The 23,708-nt window shown below is 35.4% G+C and overlaps 1 protein-coding gene across 6 annotated transcripts in view; it reads right to left on the reverse strand.

The window, feature by feature from the left end:
• RASA2 (RAS p21 protein activator 2) overlaps window positions 1–23,708 on the reverse strand; it is a 142,125-nt gene that overhangs the window by 34,100 nt on the left and 84,317 nt on the right. For all 6 annotated transcript variants that reach the window (XM_059163909.1, XM_059163908.1, XM_059163913.1 and 3 more), the window contains exons 8-17: window positions 22,437–22,513; window positions 21,346–21,447; window positions 13,122–13,278; window positions 12,642–12,790; window positions 10,558–10,672; window positions 10,026–10,100; window positions 9,204–9,327; window positions 6,667–6,773; window positions 1,799–1,882; window positions 1,125–1,202 (exon numbers count right to left, since the gene is read on the reverse strand). In XM_059163909.1, the coding sequence (XP_059019892.1) occupies window positions 1,125–1,202; window positions 1,799–1,882; window positions 6,667–6,773; window positions 9,204–9,327; window positions 10,026–10,100; window positions 10,558–10,672; window positions 12,642–12,790; window positions 13,122–13,278; window positions 21,346–21,447; window positions 22,437–22,513 (1,068 nt within the window). The remainder of the gene's footprint in view (window positions 1–1,124; window positions 1,203–1,798; window positions 1,883–6,666; window positions 6,774–9,203; window positions 9,328–10,025; window positions 10,101–10,557; window positions 10,673–12,641; window positions 12,791–13,121; window positions 13,279–21,345; window positions 21,448–22,436; window positions 22,514–23,708) is intronic.

Genomic DNA, 23,708 nt, shown 5'->3' on the forward strand with positions numbered 1-23,708 from the left:
GCCTAAAAAGATTTTAGTTGAAATTGCACTATTCTAAATGAAAAATATTCCAACTGGCTTTTAAAAAAAAATCACCCTTTTCCATTTATTGAATTCCTGTAAGAATTCTAAGCACACACACAAAAAGTACAGATATATACTTCAACAAAAATATACTCTTGGCAGTTAACTGTGAATCAACCATGATACAGAAATTGAGTAAAATCTTTAAAATTTGGCCTTGCTAATTTTGATTCATTAAATCAGAATCATGATAAAATACAATACAGTATTTCTTCAAGCTAAATTTAGGTGTACTTCAAAGTAACTTTACGAATTTTAGCATTTTATAATAAAACTACATTTTGTTTAGAATGATTCAGAATTAAAGACACAAGAAATTAAAGATCTTTTCAAAACATTCCTGATTTCTAAGTACAGCAATTTTTGTATGTTATAGGCCTTGTGTTAGGCTATTATATACTGTGGTCTTTTGTGCATTTACAATACATTTTAATTTTTAGTAACTTTCCTCAAGTTACTACTACAGCTTATATAGTTTATAAACTATTCAATAATTCATGTATTTTTTTACTATGATAAGTACCCACTACGTATCAGGGGCCATTCTAAGACTTTACCCTACTTAGACCAGAGGTCCTTAATCAGAAACAATTTTATTCCTCAGGGAACACCTGGCAGTGTTTACAGACATTTTTGGTTATCAAAACTTGAGGCATCCTACTGGCATCTAATTGGTAGAGGCCAAGGATGCTGCTAAACATCCTATAATGTACAAGGATAATTTTTGATTGTGAGGGGCCCCAATCAAAAATTATCTGACCCAATTGTCCATACTGCTGCTGTTAAGAAACCCTTACTCTAGCTATTTGTCACTTGTGTTACTAAGACAATGGCAAACAGCAGCTGTTGTTGAACATTTAGGTATTTCCACAGCTAAAAGTCCCACAGTTTTGTATGGTAGAAGAAAGGAAGAAAAAGACAGCTTCTTTGTATCCGATGTACAATTTAAACATTACTTTTTAAAAATTGAGACTTGACTTCTAGGAGTAACATGAAATGCTAACATTTCCCCAATGCTATATGATAAGAAATGTTAATTTTCCAGAGTAAAACAATCATACCTTTTTAACTGCTATAATATATCCTTCTTCTTGAAACATTTTGAAAAATTCACACATGAATGTCTCTTTGAAACTTGACTAGGAGAAAAAAAAAAACCACACAGAATTTATATATGTTAAATAGAGAACTAAGATTATAATAAACTGCATTTCTAAGCTGAGGATTAAGGCCTTAAAGGATTCAATCATGTATTTCAAGAGAATTATAGGCTTTGGAGTAGGATTTCTTTCAACAACTGTTAGATGATTATGGCACAGATTCATAGACAGTTCTTAGATCTGTTCACCAGACTCTCCCCTCTGCTCAGTTTATTATTTTACAAATTTAAATGCTTGCTAATTCATTTTTGATTTTGATATAAATAATAATCCCATTTTAGGTTAATGTAAATTACATTTTTAAATGAAAGTAACATTTTCCAAAACAAAAAAATTAAAAGATTGACTATATTTTATGCAAATATCTTTAGTTAGATGTATTTGTTCAAATAAAACTTCATAACAGGTAACTAAGAGACAAGAGCTATCTAGAAGATGACTACTGCATATGTATATGCATATTTTTGGTTTTGCTTTGTTTTTTAATTTGGAAGGGAATAAGTGAGAGAGAAGGGATCCCAAGGTATAACAAGATTTAGAAGTGTGAATACAAAGCAAAAGATATAAAGACTTACCTTGCTTTTGGACAGACTCCCCCAGCTTCCCAAAGTTTGAATGGTTTTTGAGATGAGGGTTAATGTTCTAACTGTCTGTGGATCCTAAAGAATTTAAAAAAGACAGAATTTCTGTTAAATTTTTAAGAAACAGAATTTGTGTAAGAGGTAGAAGAGAGTGAATAGGCTACACTACTTTAATACAGTGATTCAAAAATGTTCATTCAAACTCTAGTTTATGATGGGCAGAATTCACCAGACTAAGGAATTTAAGAGACTCGAAAAAGCCAGATGTCATTTATAATTCCATCCAAAGTAACTGTATTCAACAATGTGTTACTTCTGAAAGCCGCACTTTAATTGATACTACATATATTGTTTTATACAGTAGGGCAGCTTGGATTACCTAACAAACTATATTCACTTTTGAAACATCAATCACATCTACCTCTTCTACCTTGTAATTTAAAATGGCAGTTTCCAAATTTTCTGTACTCAATCCACCTCTAACCCTATTCAATAACTGATACAGTTTATACAATCAATTATTTTCATCATGGAAGCAAAGACCTAACTAAACTTAAGAAGTGAGAAGTTACCTGGTTCGTGTAGGATCTTAGCAGAAGGTAACTATTTGGGTCTGTTATCCAAGGTATTTTTTGGGCCTGCCTACCAAAAAAATCTAAATATAAATAAAATGGACTAAGCAGTTCCCCTGATGAGTCCTTGCTCCCTTTTTTTTTTTTTTAAATTGAGGTATAATTTACATATAATGAAATGAACAGATTTTAAATGTACATAACCCAATGAGTTTCCACAATCCATATATTTGTATAACCAATTCTCCTATCACATATAGAATTTCTTTATTTTGGAGATTCAAATAACAGTATCTTCCACCAAAACACAGACTTAAGAAACTTTAGATACAGAAATTGCTTTAGTTTAATTTTTGGTTACATTCCTTAATTTTTTAGTAACCCCACATTGAAAATGACAGTGAATGTGAAAGAGAAGAGATGACCAGGATATAAGGCAATCTGGAAAAAAAGGAATATCGGGGATATGATCATTATGATATATTTATGAAATAGTTACACACTAATTTAAATTTATTCGGAAATATTTTAGCTAGAACATCCAGAATTCCATCATATGTATAAAAGATCCCTACAGGGCACCTGGGTGGCTCAGTGAGTTACGCTTCTGCCTTCCGCTCAGGTCCTGATCTCAGGGTCCTGGGATGGAGCCCTGCATCAGGCTGTCTGTGGGCTCTCTGCTCGATGGGGAGCCTGCTTCCCCTCCTCTCTCTGCCTGCTGCTCTGCCCACTTGTGATCTCTCTCCCTCTGTCAAATAAATAAATAAAGTCTAAAAAAAAAAAATCCCTACAATTCTCTGCCTTTGAGGCACACCAAGGTTCTTAACAATGGCTAATAAAATGAATTTGAACTGAATTTCACCAACTTCCCTGTTCAAATTTGGTTTTAAGATCATTGTTTTAGGTTATGATTTCCCTGAACTAAAAAGAGCAAAGCGCATTTTATACAATAACTGCACATCAGACATTTGTTTACATTAACACAGCCCTTACTACTATGTGACAATCATATCATTTAGCTACTACTGATTCCCTGGTGTACTCCACATACAAGCTGTTCTAAATTCTTCCCCTGCTACCATCTGCCATCTTAATTTTTTACGGCTGTCCAGTACCTTAGACATCTGGTACCTAGCACACAGCCTGGCACAGACATCTAGTAGATGCCTTATAATTTTTATTAAATTCTACCTCTTTTCCTTATATTAGGTTGAACCATATGGAATCACTATTATTTGACTACTTTTGATCTACAAACATAAAACAACTTCATAGGGTTCACTATATCTGAAAGGAGGAATTACTCTTTTCCTAAAGTTTACATCCATCATTTTTTCTTTTCAAACAATCTAAACCCTCCAGGATACTGATCTGGTTATTAGCAAGCCCTCTTCTCTCTTCAATTTCTCCCTTTCTGTTGGTTTCTTCTCTTCTGCTTAAACTACATATCAATTTTCCCATTTTGGAGAAGACTCATCATTTGACCAGCTCCCTCTCTGAGCTACTATCTTTCACTTACCAAACATTCACCAAGTGTCTACTTATCCTAGAAACTGTGTATTGTGCTTGGGATTCGCAAACTTGAAACAGATTCAACCCTTGCTCTTGGGTATTGATACTCCACATTCAGAGACTGTAAACAGATGATTATAGAATAGTATGACAAATGTCAAGACACAGAAAGCCACAGGATGCTACAGGTATACACAAGAGGGGAACCGAACCCAGACCAGACATTAGAGAAGTCTGCCTTGACCGAGTCCTGAAGGAACACTATCAATGAGAGAATGAGGGGTATGATGAGAAAAACGGTTCAATCCTTTTTTCTCCCCCACCATGAAACTTCTCAAAAGAGTAGTGTACCAGGGCGCCTGGGTGGCTCAGTGGGTTGAGCCTCTGCCTTCGGCTCAGGTCATGATCTCAGGGTCCTAGGATCGAGCCCCATATAGGGCTCTCTGCTCAGCAGGAAGCCTGCTTCTCTCTCTCTCTCTCTGCCTGTCTCTCTGCCTGCTTGTGATCTCTGTCTGTCAAATAAATAAATAAAATCTTTAAAAAGAAAAAAAAAGAGCAGTCTACCATGTCAATGTTAACATAACCCATATTTAAAAAATCAGCATTTTAAAAAGATTATTCACTCGTGTGTATGTACTCGCATGTACTTGTTTGAATTTACCTACACCTTTTATTAGCAACAGGGCAAGCTCAATTTTGATATATTTCCTGGGTAAAAACTACATTTACTGATTTATTTTTTAATCTTCTGCAATCTGATTTTCTCGTGCTCTACTAAAACTGGTTTCTCGAGGCACCTGGGTGGCTCAATGGGTTAAAGCCTCTGCCTTCAGCTCAGGTCATGATCCCAGAGTCCTGGGATCGAGCCCCACATCAGGCTCTCTGCTCTGTGGGGAGCCTGCTTCCCCCTCTCTCTCTGCCTGCCTCTCTGCCTACTTGTGATCTCTGTCTGTCAAATAAATAAATAAAACCTTAAAAAAAAAAAAAGAACTGGTTTCTCAAAATTCAAAGAATGTCTAAATGTAACATCCAATAACCCTTAATCAGTTCTCCTCGAAAACCACCCTACCTTTCAATACTGGTCTTGATAATCCCATTACTCCTAGGTCCCTGGGATTACTCCCTGCTCTCAATTTCCATAGTATGCCTTAACTTGGTAAAAAATCAGGTACTACTTTTAGATGATGTATCTCATATTTGTCTGATTTTCCCAATTAGAATGAAAAGGGGGTTAAGTTTACACTTAAAAGCAAATAATAAGGTTATACGACACAGTATAAACTAGTCCTTCTAGCATACTGATTGAAAAAGTGACCTAAAATATGAAGTCTGTGGCTAGAAGGACTTTATTGCAACATCTGTTATGGAAATATACAAATCCAAGTCTGAATACAAGGCAGGGTCACAAGCTCAGAGGTAGGAGTTCTGTTTATATCAAGAATGCTGTTACTAAGCTTTTTCAGACCCAGAATTCTGCACAGCTTCAGTAACATAGCCATAAGAAAGGAGAGTCCTGTGATCAAAAGGACATTGTCCCACTCTCTGCTGTAGCTATTCACAACTGTTCTTTGGCAAGAAAGGATATACTGCTGCAAAAGTAGCATGGTTCTACACAGTTCTCAAAGTGAAATGTGTGGCAATGTCATGCAGCTGTGAAGAGGAGTGGCCTTCAAAGCCCAGTTTAACTCCAAAACCCATGTGTCCTTTCTACCCTATGTAAGTTTCCTAAGGGCAAAGAGTGTCTTCCTCATCACTGCATTTCTAGCACTGAGCACTGTGATGGAAACATTACAGATGTCTGAATACTTTACTGCCCAAGAGGCCAGAAAGAACAGGGGTGAGCTCAAAGATTGAGAAGACTGAAGGAGACAGCATTCCAGTTTAACCAGGTCAAAATGAGTGAGATCAAATCATATGTGACCAGTTGTGTGACCACAGAGAAATTGCTGAATTGTGTTATTCTTATCTGCAAATGGGGATGATAACAGAATACCTCACAGGGAGGACCAAGTAAGTTAAAACACATAAAGTACTTAGAATAAGGCCTACTAAAAAGCCCTAAGTAAATGTTGGCTATTATTATTATTATTATTATGTGTCACACCAATCAGCAAGGATAGCAATTAGATAAGATTATAAAATATTTGAAACAAAAAAGTTAAAGAATCAGCAAAAATACTCCATATTAGGAGGAAAGAAAGAGTAAAAAAAGGAGTTTTAAGAAACATGTACATCTATGCAGTAGATTCAGATATAAACAATTAAATAGGACTCTAGAACATTTTTAAAGTTTTAAATCTCTTATATTTATAGTATCAGGTGAATAAAAAGTAAAAAATGTGGAGATACCAAATTATGTTCAATCAAGGTTTCTACACCTTTCAGAAATGAGCCTCTTCAAACTTCTGTGAGATATAAAAATACCTGTGAGATTAAACTAAACCTGTAACTCATGAAAAAACAAAAACAAAACCAACTCTAGTATTATGGAAATTTACAAACACACACAATAGTGGAGGGTAAATACAATGGATCCTCTTCATATCTACCATCAAGCTTCAACAACTATCAACATCTTATTACTCTTACACAATATCTTTTAACAGCAACAAAAACTGGAATTTTCAGCCTTCTCTGAAAGACTGACAAGGAAAATGCCCAGTAAATTTAAGTACCAGTTATAAGAAAACAGTTAAGTGAAACTGGCCTCTTATATTTTTAAAATTTTAATAAAAATAAATAAAAATGGAATAAAGCTTTGAGAAGAACAACACTTACTGGATGATGAGGTCGCAAATGAAAAGTATGAGGTGATACTACGGCTACAGCAAAGAAACGAAGAAATACAAAGCTGCTCACTGCAGAATACTGAACATGAGGGTCATCTGCAGGAAAAAAATGGTGAAATGTCATGCACAAAAACACTGAATTAAAAAACAAAGATGACAAAATAAAAAATATTGAAAAACATGTAAACTAAATAGGAGATCAATATAATTTGTCTAGTGGAGACTGGGCTGATGAAATGATAGTAATGATTATGACTAAATTAAAGGAAAAAAAATCCTATGACTAAAAAAAATCTGAAAGGAATAATAAAAAATTTTTTAAAAAGAAAGGCAAAAAAGCTACCAGGTTTTCAGAAATATCTTAATTAGGAAAAAGACCTCTTTACTCATCTGCAAGGAGACTCCTGAAATTTCAACAAAAATAAAGTAGCATCTTAGCACCACCTAGTGGTGATACTGAATCCTTTAAGACCAGGATAGGTTATTTTCAGTTTTAGAATATTGCTTCAATTTTCCCCTCTGGATAATATCAAAGACAATGCAATAAAAACAACTAACAGGAATCTTTCCTTTAAAAAAGCGATCAATATTCCACATAAAAATGAAGATGAACTGAAGACAACTTGGGGTTTTTGTCATTCACCTACTGCTTTTGTTTCAAAGTGGAGTCAATACTTAACATCAGAGGACAGAGAAGCAGGCAGTAAAGGGGAAAAAAAGTTTGGGTTTGGTTTGAGTTTTAACTCTTACAAAAGTCACTCAATGTGCAAGCCATTTAACTTGTAGTTCTTCAATAATACCTGCTGCCCACTGTCTCCTCCCTACTCTCTATTCGTCTTCCCACGGTAACAGAAATGAGAAAGTATGAAAATATTTTATGACAACAAAACTATCACTACTGTAGTCCACTGAAGATATGAAAATATATTAATATTTAATCCAACAAAAAAGTAAAAGAGACACACTTTTATAAAAAGGCATAAAAAGTAATTTAGATCATTTCTATAAGCAGAAGTAAAAATATTTTTTAAGGCCAAGATCACTGGGTAGTACAGAGTCCAATGATTAGCAATATACTTTGGAAGAGGCCAAACCCAGGTTGGAGACCCTTCTTGTCTACTGGCCATGTCTTGGACCTCAAGCAAGTTATATAACATTTTAAAACCTCAGTTTCATTATTTACCTAAGCAGAGCAGTACCTCACACCTCATGAGGTGGTGCGAGCATTAGAGTAGGAGTAGGAGATAATGCAAGCTAGCACTGTGTGTTCACTCACTAAATACTCAATGTGCTTGTCATGATTTAACTCACTATTTAAAAACGTAACTTCAGTGTTGTATTAACATCTCTGCTCCCTTTACTTGTGTAAAGACTAGAGTTAGGGGCACCTGGGTGGCTCAGTGGGTTGGGCCTCTGTTTCAGCTTAGGTCATGATCTTAGGGTCCTGGGATTGAGACCCCCATCAGGCTCTCTGCTTAGTGGGGAGCCTGCTTCTCTCCCTTCCTCTCTGCCTGCCTCTCTGTCTACTTGTGATCTCTCTCTGTCAAATAAATAAAGTATTTAAAAAATAAAAAGACTAGATTTAGCATACTTATTTGAAGTTTACTGTTTATGTCTTTAGTAGAATTAGCAAAGGCATCTAGGTCTGAATTTATACACGTTAGTTAGACAACTCAGCCCTATGACTTTAGCACCTGGTAAATTTATTCAAGAGGCTGATAAAAGCACACATTATGTATCACATTTAGAAGAACAAAATAAATTCTTCAGATGGTTACAGAAGTACACTTATAGTCTCACACACCTGGGTAAGACTATTAATTTAAGTAGTCACCTTACTTCCTCCCCTTTCCCCTTATTACAATAGGCAGATCTGGAAAGACAGTTATAGCAAGTTTATTTACTTATCAGAGATGCATGTAATTAGAATAATTCCAAATACTGATAATCAGAGAGAACAACTCTTATTTTTATTTTTATGTATTTCTAATCAAAGCCTTGACACTGCTATTTTACCAAATTAAAGCATGTATTGATTGATATATGTCCTCAAAATTCTATGTCTATTGCAACAGAGATGTTTCTAATGTCTTGAATCATGTCTGTAAAAATGTCCTTAGCATTTTCTAAAACCTTAGCATTCTCAAACTGTCAAATTCAGCCAGCTGTATTGAACTAAAAATTCACATTATTTAAATGAAGTGAAAAAGGTAAAAATAACAAAGGTGTTATTATATTTAACAATCTCAAAAGTACCTAATATAAATGTTTACCTTTCTTAAGAATAATGGTGATTTTTTAATTTGCTCTTTGTAATAAGTTGTCATTACACTGAAATAAACAATGTATGTTTTGAGATGGTAAGGAAATTAAACAGGATGTTTCATAAAAAAGCTGTAACTATTTTGCAAAGACTGTACCTATAAACTTTAAACATTTCATATAAGCCAAATCCAGAGTAAATCTATTAAAAAAAAATCAAATACAGAAAAAGAAATGGCATGTTTTAGTAAACAAGGCACTTACTAGGAAATCTCTGAGTAGCCATTTGCCTTAGAGAATAAAAGGTATCACACATTACAGTGGGGCAGCTCATACTTGATTTTACAATTGTACTGAATAACTTGTCTACATAGTAGCGCAGATTCTCCTGTAGGATTTAACAAGGTAAACATCAGGATTTTAACTCTTATACATTTTCCATAGCCTTTATGGAAAACAATGCAGTGAAAATGAGAGTAGGCAGTTACTATCCAGTATACTAACGCTCTGCTTCCCTTCTCTAAATTCACTCAGTTAAAGGACAATTTATATCTTGATTATGTTTAACAAATTCGAATGAGATTAGCCAAATATAACTGGTGAACGTATGGAATAAATTTCACAAGAAGCAACAGAGAATAAAATGATCTAAAGGGAAATCAGGGAAATAACTCAGATATGCAGGCACACGGACACTGTGGCAATTTCATTCAGTGCAATGAAAACCTGTGACTCTACAACAGTCACTGTTTTCCTGGACACGACTAAAATGCTGGTTGACCAAGTCATTGTGCCACTTAGCCTGGTCAGTCTGACTCCAAAGGAATGGCTAGAATGGAGGCTGCAACTAGATACAGCCTTATTCCATTATTGTTACCAGAGCCAAAGAGAGATAATCAAGAATAAAAATAAAGTAAAACCCCATGACGAAATAACAACATTCTAAAAACTAGACACAGGAAATGCTAATAGTATAAGCATTAAGTAAAGAATAAAAAAGCACTACATCTAACATATAGTATTATGGAAGATTATGTTTGGCAGAAAGCCCATTTTAAGGCAGTTATAAAGATAACAAGGACTTACCTTATTATTTTCTACATTATCTCCCTCTTTCAATTTAATAGGATCGATTTCACAGGACTTTGAGGATTCACATATCTGGAAGACAGATTAATTTTTCATTTAATGCTCTTTTATAAATAATTTGGCAAAATGAAAATAACTATTTTCCTAATACAATTATAAAAATTAAAACCATAACAAAGTTTGTATCTCCAATCCAGAAACAATATATACATACTGCAAAAGAACTATCAAATTTCTCATGTATTTGAAACTCTAGTTAAAACTGAAATCCAGTAACAGCAATTTAAAAAAAAAAAAAAGAAAGAAAAAGAAAAGAAATCAGTAACACCTCCCCAAAATTATGTAGATTATACTAAACGTGCCCTTTCAGTAAAAATCCACTGATGGAAAGGTACATCTGAAAGGTTCAATCTTATTCTTTCAGTAATACATGAACAGGTGTATCATCCCTATCACTAGGTCACTTGATGAAAGAGAGGCTATATCACGAGGCCACAGAGACTTCAATTATCAGAGGTATAGCCCGTACCTCATCTAGAATAGGTTTTAATGTGACTTTCAGGTAGTGCCCTCCCACTATTTTCATCATCTCATCCAGACATCGGGTAGCCAAGGAATTTCCTCTAAAAATTGTGTTTGCATCTCTGAAATACAAACAGAAATAAGATGAAACCAAGAGCAGTAAACAGACGCTGTGAAATCCATAACATAAGATATATAACTTTGGCTATATATATAATTTTAGTAATTTTTGCCATCCATTTATTTATTTATTTTTAAAGATTTTATTTATTTATTTGACAGACAGAGATCACAAGTAGGCTGAGAGGCTGGCAGAGAGAGAGGAGGAAGCAGGCTACCCGCTGAGCAGAGAGCCTGATGCGGGGCTCAATCCCAGGACCCTGGGATCATGACCTGAACTGAAGGCAGAGGCTTTATCCACTGAGCCACCCAGGCGCCCCTTTACCATACATTTAAAAATCTCGCTGCCAAGATATAAGATGAAGAAGACCTATAGATGGCCAACAGACACATGAAAAAATGCTCAACATCACTCGGCATCAGGGAAATACAAATCAAAACCACCACGAGATACCACCCCACACCAGTCAGAATGGCTAAAATTAACAACTCAAGAAACAACAGATGTCGGGGAGGATGCAGAGAAAGGGAAACCCTCTTACACTGTTGGTGGGAATGCAAGCTGGTGCAGGCACTCTGGAAAACAGTATAGAGGTTCCTCAAAAAGTTGAAAATAGTGCTACCCTATGACCCTGCAATTACACTACTGGGTATTTATTCCAAAGACATAAATGTAGTGAAAAGAAGGAGCACGTGCATCCCAATGTTTATAGCAGCAATGTCCACAATAGCCAAACTATGGGAAGACCTCAGATGTCCATCAAAGATGAATGTATAAAGAAGATGTGGCGTGTATATAAACACACATACATACACACACACGGAAATACTACTCAGTTATCAAAAAGAATGAAATTTTGCCATTTGCAATGACATGAATGAAACCAGAGGGTTTTATGCTAAGCAAAATAAGAGAAAGACAATTACCATTATGACTGCATTCATTTGTAGAATTTAGTAAACAAAACAGAGGATAAGAGGGAAAGAGAGGGGGAAAAAAGGCAAAATCAGAGAGGAAAACAAACCATTAGAGAGACTTTTTTTTTTTTTTAAAGATTTTATTTATTTGTCAGAGAGAGAGAGGGAAAGAGCGAGCACAGGCAGACAGAGTGGCAAGCAGAGACAGAGGCTCCTGCCAAGCAAGGAGCCCGATGTGGGACTCGATCCCAGGACGCTGGGAACATGACCTGAGCCAAAGGCAGCTGCTTAACCAACTGAGCCACCCAGGCGTCCCCCCCATTAGAGACTCTTAATCATAGGAAACAAACTGAGGGTTGCTGGAGGGGAGGGAGCGGAGAGAATGGGGTAACTGGGTGATGGACATTAAAGAGGGCACATGATGTAATGAGTACTGGTGTTATGTAAGACTGATGAATCACTGACCTCTACCTCTGAAACCAATAATATATTATATGTTAATTAAGTGAATTTAAATTAAAGAAAAAAAAAAAACTTGCTGCCATTAGGCCTTTCAAACTTACCAAAACTATTTATCCAAAATAGTAAGTTAAAAAAAAAAGGGCAAATGATATTAATGAACTACAAAAGTAGAATGTTTGTATGTGTATGAAACAGTGCTATGACAGGACTGGAAAGCCACCTGACTGCTTTTCATGGTATCACATATATGTATATAGGGGTGATACATAATGGGTAAGGAAAAAAACCCAACCCAACTTCTGACCTAGTACTTAATCTGTGACACGTGAATCATTACAAGCAGCAGCAAAGATGAGTAACAGGAAATTTTGACACTGAATTAAAAAAACCCTTCATTAACTGTTAATGTTCCTGTTGGTAGATTCTGTTTGCTAACTTAAAGAACTGCCTTTTATCTCTTGCTAAGCAGTTCTTTTCAGAATCCTATTCAGTAAGGCTGGTCAACACAAAAGAAGTGAAATTACAAAAACAATTTGGCAAACTAAAATCCAATCTCAACACACATAATTAACATTTTAATGTAACTCTTACTGTGTATCCTTCAAGTCTAATTCAGCCACTGCAGTGGCAAAAGGAACAAGTTTATCATGGTGCAGCAGCAGTCGTACAAGGGGCAAAACAGCATCATTTTTATCTCGACAAATTTCACCCAAAATGTAAGCAGCTGAGGCAGATATCGGCTAGAATATAGAAAGGCAAAAAACAAGCACAAAATCAAGGCAATATGACTAAATGTCCAATCACTAGCCTGTATAAGTTATTCAAGCATATTTACTGACTACTACTGTTGTATAGAACAATACTTAAATTTTTAACTTTTCTCAGAGATGAAAATTTCAAGCATGTCCTGGAATCACAGTACTGTGGTCTAGATAAATTTTACACACACACACACACACACACACACATCCCATTTTAATAAAACTTGATACTCTGAAATATTTTCTACATCATTTACAGAATTATATTAGCCATTTCATATTAAATCATACCCTTAAGATTTTTAAGTACCTGAACATCTGGTGATTTTAGCAGCAACGTTTTCAAAGGACCATAGTACTCTGATGGAAGCACATAGTCTTCTGTATAACATATATTTAATCGAAGAGACCCCAGATCATCAGTTTTAGATGACTTATTTCCATTGTCCCTTGGTTGTAACAAGTACCTAAAGTAAAAATACAACTGACTACATGAGATGATAATGAGCATCCAAGTTGGTGAGGTAAATAAACAGTTAAGCTGCAAAAACAAAAAACAAAAAACAAAAAACAAAACCCAAACCAAAAAAGTCAACTTAGTATTTAAGGTTAGGACACTTTATAAGTAGCCAACCATCAATCTTCAGAGGCATAATATCAGTTATGTATTGAACTAGAAAGCTATAAACAGACTTTTATCTGGGAAGCAAAAAGTAAAAATTAAAGTAAACTAAAGGTAAAAAAAATAAGATCTCAAAGGGGCTGAATGAGTTTGATTAGCTTGCAGATTTAGGAAAAGATAATAAAAGTAAAATATTTAAAATCCAATGTATAATAAAAAATAACATCTCACTAAATTTAAGAAACACATATTTAGCTGTAATAGGTAAGAAATACCACAGGAAGGCATAAGTGATCTTGTTTTAAAGTAAATCTTATATATGTAAAAGTCTAAACTTACTTTTTAAAAAAGTTAGTGAATGAAGGTTTATAAATAGATTTTTATATTATTAAAGGAGAAACAATGTAACTATACTCAAAATATTTTCATTTGCAAAAATCAGATTTATATGAAAATTTTTTAGGTAAATAGAAGGCATAAAATATATGTACAAACAAAGATAGCTTTAAAATTTTCCAAGAAAAATGTTTAGAAATTAAGAGGAGTTTGTAGGACGAAAATCAGAATCTGTTATTTTTAAAGAATTTTTATCATGAAAAGTTAACAACACATACAAAAGTAAAGAGGACAGTACATCTTTTCAATCCCCATGCACCTATCACCTAGCTTTAGCAATCATCAACTCAAGGCTATTCTTGTTTAAGCCATACCTCTACCCACTCCTCCCATCCCATTCCTGCATTATTTTAAAGCAATTTCCAGGTTATATAACTACATAATAACTTTTAAAAATCATCATTATCCAGTCTGTATTCAAACTCTCCCAAACTTTATCATGAATACTTTTCTACAATTTGTTTATATCCAAGGTCCATAGATTTTAACTGGTTGATACTTAAGTATCAAGGTATCTTAACCAAGATACTTAACCTACAGATTCTCTCTATTCCCTAAGTAATCAGGTAGCTAGAATTGAATTTTCTACATCTGGGATTATGCTAAATCTATCTCTATCTCCATGACGTCACTTAGCATGTTCTGTCTTCTCTGTACTTTCTGTATATTGGCAGTTAGATCTAGAGGCTTGGTTATATTCAAATTTGATATGCTGGTAAGAACATTTCACTGATAGTGTTGTACAGTACCACAAAGAGGCACTAATGTCTGTTTCTCTTTTTGTGATATTAGCAGTCACTGATAAGCACCACCTAGAGTCATTAACTTTCACAGGTTATAAAACAATAGGTATTTTTTTTGAAGACTTTAGTTTTTTGTCAGGGAGAGGGAGTACATACAGGGTGAACGGGAGGCAGAGGGAGAAGCAGACTCTGCTGAGCAAAGAGCACAATATGGGACACGATCCCAGGACCCTGGGATCATGACCTGAGCCACCGAGGCATCCCAAAATGATAGTTTTAGAATTCTATCATTCCTCCTTTACTTACTACCTGGAATACTTTTTATAAAGTAGTGTCATTAGTGTTGATATTTACTTTTGATATTTATCACCTATGGCCTCTCCATTACACCACTTTAAAAACAGAAGGCAGTGGGGATTTAATGGAATATTTATTAGTTTTGAGAAAGATTATAATTAAAGACATAAAAGGGAACTAGATAATCAAGCAAAATTTAAAAAGATGAAGGGATGACAATGGGAGAAGAAATTATATCACTATCTAAGAAAGCAGAATCTCTATTTTGAAACACCAGCCTTCAGATTTTTTTTTTTAAGATTTTATTTATTTATTTGACAGAGATCACAAGCAGGCAGAGAGAGAGAGAGGGGGAAGCAAGCTCCCTGCTGAGCAGAGAGCCTGGTGCGGGGCTTGATCCCAGGACCTGAGATCATGACCTGAGCTGTAGGCAAAGGCTTTACCCACTGAGCCACCCAGGCACCCCCAGCCTTCAGAATTTCTATTCTCTCATTTGAGAAATAATGTTTTAAAGATTTGCCTGAGAAAATAACTGCATATAAGCCTACTAGCAAAGGTGACCCAGAAGTACCTTTAAGGGAAAAGTCTAGTTCGCTGATCACCAAACATCCAGAAAAGGACATTACTTTGGTCAAGTTCCACAATCTAGTAAATGTTTTATAGACATGCAAATTCAGATACCTAGTTTTATCTAAAAGCAAACCTAACTGCAATGACTGAGAATAGAGACTGGTATCTTTAAAGCAGAAAGCCAATTTCTAAATTTGTGAAAAGAAATACAACAGCCAAGCAGTTAAAATACCTGGACTTTTTTTGTGACCAACACATTTTATTATGCAAACAAATGTTCATTCACAAAAGTAGGGCGAAGAGTGGTTATATTAATAAAGAGTACCCTCAACTCAGCACCTCCCCCAGCACTTACTACTCAGCCTCAACAACTATCACTGGTTTGCATGGCACTTCATCTATTTTCCTTGCTGCAACTAATACACTTTTTTTAAAACGTGTTAATGCAATTCTTTCATCTGTTTGATTAATATATTTTTTAATGTACTGGTAAGCTATTTGGAATGCCATATTATCAGAGGGACTATAGTGAGACAGAGATACAACACAGAGACTGAGGTGGTCTTAATTCTCAGCTAAGATAACAGTTTTATGAAGGTAGTAGTCATGCTTCTAGAGCAGAATATCCTTCCCTCTTGATTGTATTTAAATGGGTAGTACCTACCCACGTTTGCCTCTCTAGGATCCTTTCTTATTGTTCCAATATTCCTCTTACATTTTAACTAGTGTTTTCCATATATGGGATATAAAAATAGAAATACTTGTATTATAGTTACAACTTGGTTCTGCATTCCTAAGATGCACTAACCCATTTTAAATCTTAAACAGTGTCCCCATATTCTACTCAGATTTACAGATTTTGTTTTGGTTTCTGAATTTTATTCAGAAGGCAACTTTAATTCCCTTATCTCCAAATTACTGGAGGAAGGAGTATGTCTTGTCCTTCTGTTACTCTCACAAATTACAAATTACCAGCAAAATAGATCTATAATCCTAACATGGGATGTTCTGTGCAGAGGAATTAGGGCAATGCTACACCAGTTACTAATTATTATGTACCACTCCTTTAGAATGCCCAGGAACCTCAGAAGGCCTCACTCCTGCCTCGCTTTTTAAGCTTGTTTCCTTGGGTTTCTTTGGAAGGGTAAGAAATCCTTCTGGGCACAGGATCTCATCTGTGTCTACTTGAAAAAATATAAAATTTCAAAATATCCTCAACTTACAACCTCCCCCATGCTCCTTCAACTTTTAACAATATTTTATAAAGCAAGGGACACTCAAGTCTTTGATTTCAGCTTAAAACAGTGAATATTTTTGAGGGTTTTTAAAAAACATTTTTAATTAATTTATTTAAGAACGAGAGCATGTGTGCAGTAATGGGCAGGATGGGCAAAGGGACAGGAAGAGAAAGAGAATCTTAAACAGACTTCACACTGAATACAGAATCTTAGATGGCATCATCTCACAACCCTGAGATCATGATTTGAGCCAAAATCAGGAGTTGGACCCTTAACTGACTGGGCCATCCAAGCACCCCGAACATTTTTGAGTTTTAAACACATAAAAAATATTTATGGGGCAGCTAGGTGGCTCATTTGGTCAAGTGCCTGCCTTCAGCTCAAATTAGAATTCCAGGGTCCTGGGAACTGGGATGGAGTCCCACATCAGCTCCCTGGTCAGCAGGGAGTTTGCTTCTCCCTCTGTCCCTTTCCTCCACTTGTGCGCTGTCTCTCTCAAATAAGAAAACAAAATGTTTAAAAAATAAATGTACGTTAAGGTAAATTTATTATAGTAATTGGTTAAGAACATAAACTTTGAAGTCAGAGTATCTGGTCCAAATCTCAGCTGTATGACCCTGGGCAAACCGCTTAATCTCTCTGCGCTTATGTCCTTACCTTATTATTACTCTATATAAGGTGTAACAATACTATCTGAATCCTTACAACAACTCTAAGGAGGTTATATAAGTAAAGCACTTAGAAGAGTGCCAGGTACACAGTAAACACTATGCAGCTGTTACTTATGTAAGATTTATACATAACTATTACCACTTAAATATAGAAATAACTATAGATAAATGTACTTATTAATGTAACTACATAAACATGATTTGTTATTTTATAACATTATTTTAAAAGGCCGTTTAAACCCTGAAGGATCCCCTGTGGACAAAGTAATCTGTATGAATTAGAGGTAAAGAGTAAACTCTCGAGATTTGTTAAATGAGGATACATGGCCATGTATACAAGGTCAAGGGATTTAAAAGAAAAAATCAAATCAAATATATTTTCTTCAGTTTTTGAGTAAAGCATTTTAGTTTGAAAGAATAAGAAAAAGGAAAAAGAGAAATTATTAACTGAAAGTGGAATTCAGTTGCTTTACATATATTTTTTAAATTCACAATTGGAGAGGCATAAAAGTAAGCCTGATGCTCTCAAGATTCAGCTGTTGTGACAGCTCCTTAATAGGGAAAAAAAAATCTAGCATTTGAAAAATTTTAACCACAAGGTCTGCATAATTGAAGTAGGCAGGTAAAAACGACAATTATTTATTCATAATGCTGAAAACAAACATAATGAAGTAATGTTCAGAAGCTGGAGAGTAACTGTTCAGAGGCAGCTCTACTAACACTTGAATGCTGTTTCTGGTTCCATGAAAGTAAGCATTATAAATGGATTTTTACTTAAGATAGGAGATTAAAGATAGGTGGCAAAATTAGCAAACTACACAACCAACTCATCTCAAGTAAAATATTAATCTATTTTCAAATATGCATAAAGTGCTTATGTTTAAAACCCCAATCATTTGTTTCATCTACTATGTGAATCTACTATCTTTTTTTTTTTTTTTTTTAAAGATTTTATTTATTTGTCAGAGAGACAGAGAGAGAGAGCGTGTGCACAAGCAGGGAGAGCGGCAGGCAGAGGAAGAAGTAGACACTGTTGAGCAAGCAGTCTGATGTAGGACTCAATTCCAATCCCAGACCCTGGGATCATGACCTGAGCAGAAGGCAGATGCTTAACTGAGTGAGCCACCCAAGTGTCCTTCTACTACCTTTTCTTAATATCCACTTTTACATGTTGAATATTTGGGAAAATTGTGCCAATTTGTACAATCACACAAAGGTTTTGCGCACATTAAGATAATGATAGGAACTGGTGAAATAAGATTGAACTAGACTGCCTGTGAGATTCTCGAACATTGTAAACAATGGAACACTGGCATGACAAAAAGGATGCAGAAATTCTGTATGGAGGAATGGTGGAGGAATGGTGATGACAGTAGCGATCACTGTAATGATGAGAGCCATGAGCTATATCCATGGTCAATGCACTTGCAGCTTGTCTCATTGATGAGGATGAATGCATTTCATCCTCTAACAACTCTGGGAGGCAGGTACTAATTTGTACTGCTCACATTTTATAGCCAGAGAAAGGCAAAGCCAAGGGGTAGAGTAACCTGTTCAAGGTCACAAAGGTAGTTACGGCAAAGGTTAAGATTTGAACCAAGGCAATTTGGTTCCAGACTCCACTCTTAACCACCATCAAGGTTCCACAAATAATTACTGAAGTTATACTACACTGGTAAGTGAGAAAAGCAAGGCACAGATCAGGATACAGTATGTGCCTGTTTGTGTAAAGTAGGGAAAAGGATATATACATATTTGACTATATTCCATAAAATATTTCCAGAAAGTCAAAACAGTGACTGCCTCAGAAGAGGGAAAATGATTAGCTGAGGGACTAGGACAAGACAAAGATTTTTATCTTTTGAACTGTGAACTGTGTGGGTATATTATCGATTAAGAAAATCATATAAAATTCTACTATCTATAAGGTTAAAGTTAAAATGAGTGACTCTCAACACTAACAAGCTACTCCTAACACCTGACATAAGTTTCATAATAAATAACATATGTCATTGCTAAGGAACTGAAAAGCCAAGAAAGGAAAGGGGGAATGATTGGATCATGTTGTAATCTGAGAAAAAAATTAAATTGGAACCATTAAAAACCGTTTTCTGGAAAAGACTATAATAGACAAATATTAATTGAAATCACGTGAAAAAGGAAAGCAAATTGAAACTTTTCAAACAACAGGATTACATTACTGATAATTATTCTCTTTCCTACTACCAAGATTAGAAAGAATATGCCTTAAATTCTGAAGGTAAAGCAAGCTTTTCCTGTGCTTTCATGCAATTACCATCGATTCCACAAGGGGATGCTACAACTCTACAAATGACAAAGGAGCCCAAGAATTTAATTTCTGACTTAAAAGAAAATGGCATTCACATTTGTATACTCCCTTCTACCTATGGAAGTATAAATGAATTAGGAGATGTTTCTATTCCCTGTTGTATAAATTTTTCTTAAAGATTTATTTATTTGAGAAAGAGAGAGAGAGATAGCAAGAGATAGCAAGGGAGAGCAAGCAAGTGAGAACAAGCAGGGTGAGGAGCAGAGGGAGAGAGAGGGGCAGAGGAAGAAGCTGGCTTCCTGCTGGTCTGGTATCGGGAATTTAGGGCTCGATCCCAAGACCCTGGGACCATGACCTGAGGCAAAGGCAGACACTTAACTGACTGATCAAGGTGCCCAAGGGAGGCTCTTTTAAAGACAAATGAGATTGATGCCCACAGTAAGAAACCTCTAAACACTTAATTCCGGGGTACCTGGGTGGCTCAGTGGGTTAAGGCCTCTGCCTTTGGCTCAGGTCATGATCCCAGGGTCCTGGGATCGAACCCCACATCCAGCTCTCTGCTCAGCAAGGAGCCTGCTTCCCCCTCTCTCTGTCTGCCTCTCTGCCTGTCAAATAAATAAATAAAATCTTAAAAAAAATAAAATAAACACTTAATTCCAACAATTCCAACTCCTCTTCTAGGCACTGAAACTGAGTTCTAAATAGCAGGCCTTAGAGGCAAAGAGAAAGGCCCGTTTCAGTGGAAACCCAAGTCTAGCATGAGGGCTGCTGGGCAACCTACTGGAAGGGGCAGGACAGGCGTGCTTGTAAGTGCTCTCGGCAGAAAAAAATGATAGATAGTTCTGCATCAATTCTGCTAAGGAAAATAACACCAGTTTAATGTATTAATAGTATGTTTTATCTACCATCAGTTTAATGTCACTGTTAAAGACATGAATAGGTAAAATAATAAAGTAACTATCACTGAGCCACCAGAGCACCTCAAGAAAGTATTTACTGAATCGGCTCAACATCTGAACCCTAGACACACATTTATTTACTCAGGAGTGGGAGTAGGGGTAGAATCTCAAGCAGATTCCCAGCTGAGCATAGAGCCCAATGTGGGGCTTGATTTCACAATCCTGAGATCATGACCTCAGCTGAAATCATGAGCTGGATGGATGCTCAACCAATTGAACCACCAAGGCGCACTGACCCTAGACATTTAAAATAACATCAGGGCCATTCACAGTGCATTTCAGCGGGGTGTGGTAAAGGAAAAAAATCACTGGTTAGAGCCCATTAACAGTTGATTCCCTATCATAAATCCTCTGTTTTCAAACATCCACAGTTCCTATCACCATTAATAAGGCTTCTGGACTGCAGATGCATCTGTGACCAAGCATCTTCTCACATGGGCAACTCCTACGCAATGTTTTAAATGATTTTCATTTTCTCCTTAGAGTTAAGATTTCATTTTTGAACAGAACAATATTCCTAGATAATTCAGTTCTTACATCTCAGTACTAGAGGTCAAGTCATAAAACTATGAATGTACTTTTATTTCTGCAAAAATAAATTAATAACCAAATCAATTAAAGTTAATGACTTCTGGCTTATTCTATCTCAAATTTTAAAAATATGCATATAGTAAGCATTTATTTGCTTGTCCATTTTATTAAAGGGGATGACCTACTGTAGAGTTCACTACAATGTTTGTCTTCTTACCAGGCTTGATGAGAGGAATCATTTCTTAACACATTCACAGGAACCTTAATCTCACCCAGGAAAATATCTTGGACCAGGTTTCCATTATTCCACAAGTCAATTCTGAAAATTTAAAAATAAAACTTTATTTTTTGCAAACAATGTTTAAGAGCATACACGCCAACAGGTAGCTTCAAATCACTTTGATTGCATTATAGCATTAATTTTACATGCTTAAAAGTAAGAGATGTTAGCGTTGTCATATACCTCACTAAACTAAGAAAAGAAAATATTGCAGTAGCTTTTATTTTATAAGCACAGAGTATAACTATTTTAAATAGTCTAAAAGAAAGCACTTAAGTTTCTTAGTTTCAAAGTCTAGGCTTTATTTTAACCTGTAGCAGTAAGAACTGGAGTTACCTTGTTGAATTTGAGAAAAGAAACCAACACAAGACTACAGTTTCTTTCTCAATTAGAGCCAGTTAATATGTAAAGATAGGTGATTAAAAAAAAATACATTACCTGATCATTCCAAACATGTGACTAATACACCCTTTAGATGAACACACTGTTAACACCACACCTGTACATGCACTTACAGAACTTTGCCCTCCCAAACAGCAGAGATTTAAGACCTAAATAGCACAAACTTCAAACACATGCACCTGTTGAATTATCTTACAAGACTTCTTACCTCACTGAAATTTCTGTTAGACAGCAGATATGTTAAGAAGAATAAAAAAATTATTTCTAAATTGGCTAATATATAATTACTTTTCTATATATTCTTTGCATCCATTATGTTAGATTAAGAAATTTAAAGAGCAATTAAATTTGTGAAAATTAAAGATATAATAAAATAGGTGAAAATCAGGTCATCTTTGGTATTAAATAAATATACCTTGACTACTTCTGCAAAGAAAACAGATTTTGAAAAGATAGTATGAATTTAAATAAGATGCCTGTTTCTCTAAGTTTCATCAACCATCTTGCTAAAGAGAAGTCTATTAAGCTTGGTTCACCTATTTTCTTTTTATGGTTTTTCTATTTTGGATTTAGGATTTTCTTTTGGCACCAAAAAAAGCAGATCTTTAAAACTCTAAGACAAATACCTAATTTCTAGCTTTTCAATGTCCTCCTCTTCTACCTGGAACTGAGACTTTCTTGTGTAACTACTGGATCTGGTTACCTGTGAACAAAACATTTTAGTTTACAAAAAATTTTTAAATATTTTTTCCTACATGAACTTAAAAAACTATCATCTCTAAAATGTTCAATTGTGTTTATTATAAACAGAGGAAAATGCTTAGGTAATAGTTCTCCCAAAGCTAAAGATAAAAATGGTTATGGAAGTAGCAGGGAGGTAAGAATAAGGCAGTACAAAAACACCAAAGGCAATTTTGCCTCCATGCCCTTCCTTATCAACTCAATCTACAGCAACACTAGGTTCTATGACTCATATGTAATCTCTTAGTGGCTCAAAGAGTGAAAGCGTTCTATTTTGGCGAAGCTGCACATGCGAAGAACTGTTTGTAAAGACTTTCCTACATTTCTCAAGATATCAATTCTATCCTTACACTTCCTTCTCGCATTTTTACCAAAAATACCAAGGCAACTGGCAGGGACTTCCTCTGCTACCATCCACCTGAACTTGTTCTTCTCACATGGTCCTTCTACTTGATGAGTTTTCTCATTTATTCTGAACAAGAGATGAGATGATCCTCCTCTTCTCCAAGACTATTCCACCCATGCATGACATACAGTAAGCATGCAGTAAACATTTGATCTATTCCCAGGTTTCAGCACCAAAACAAAACAAAAACATTTAATCTATTTTAATTAAAGCTTTTTACCAGCTTATTCACCTCACTCAAGTCTAAGAAAAATTCTATACTTAAATTATGGTCTTCCTATTTATCTCCTTCCTTTCACAGACAAATATCTCAAAACTGTAATCCATCCTTGTAGCCGCTACTTCCTCACACCCAGTCACTACAGTGACTCCTTAAGATCTGGTTTCCTCACAGATCACCCTCCCCAAACTCCTCTCTTAGTCACCAGGTCTGATGATGAGTCCTTAGTTCTCATCTTCCTTGACCCCAGAACAAGTGAGTACAACCATACCTCCTTTCCCAGAAACATTGTTTTGAATTTACCCATGCACTACCCAGGCAACCTCCTGTTCTCTGCTTCTTCCTGTGGGACCTCTTCTTCTTCAGAACCTATAAATACTGCTTTTCTCCGCGGTTTTAACTTTTATGTTGCTCTAAGAGCTGCAAAGGGCTATACAGTTTCAAAGTGCTTTCACATTCATTATCTTCTTTGTTCATCAGAATGCTGTTTTGAAGCAGGCAGGGCTAGATTTATTATCCTCATCTTGAAAA

This window comes from Mustela lutreola, chromosome 2 (genome assembly GCF_030435805.1).
Source record: "Mustela lutreola isolate mMusLut2 chromosome 2, mMusLut2.pri, whole genome shotgun sequence".
NCBI lineage: Eukaryota > Metazoa > Chordata > Mammalia > Carnivora > Mustelidae > Mustela > Mustela lutreola.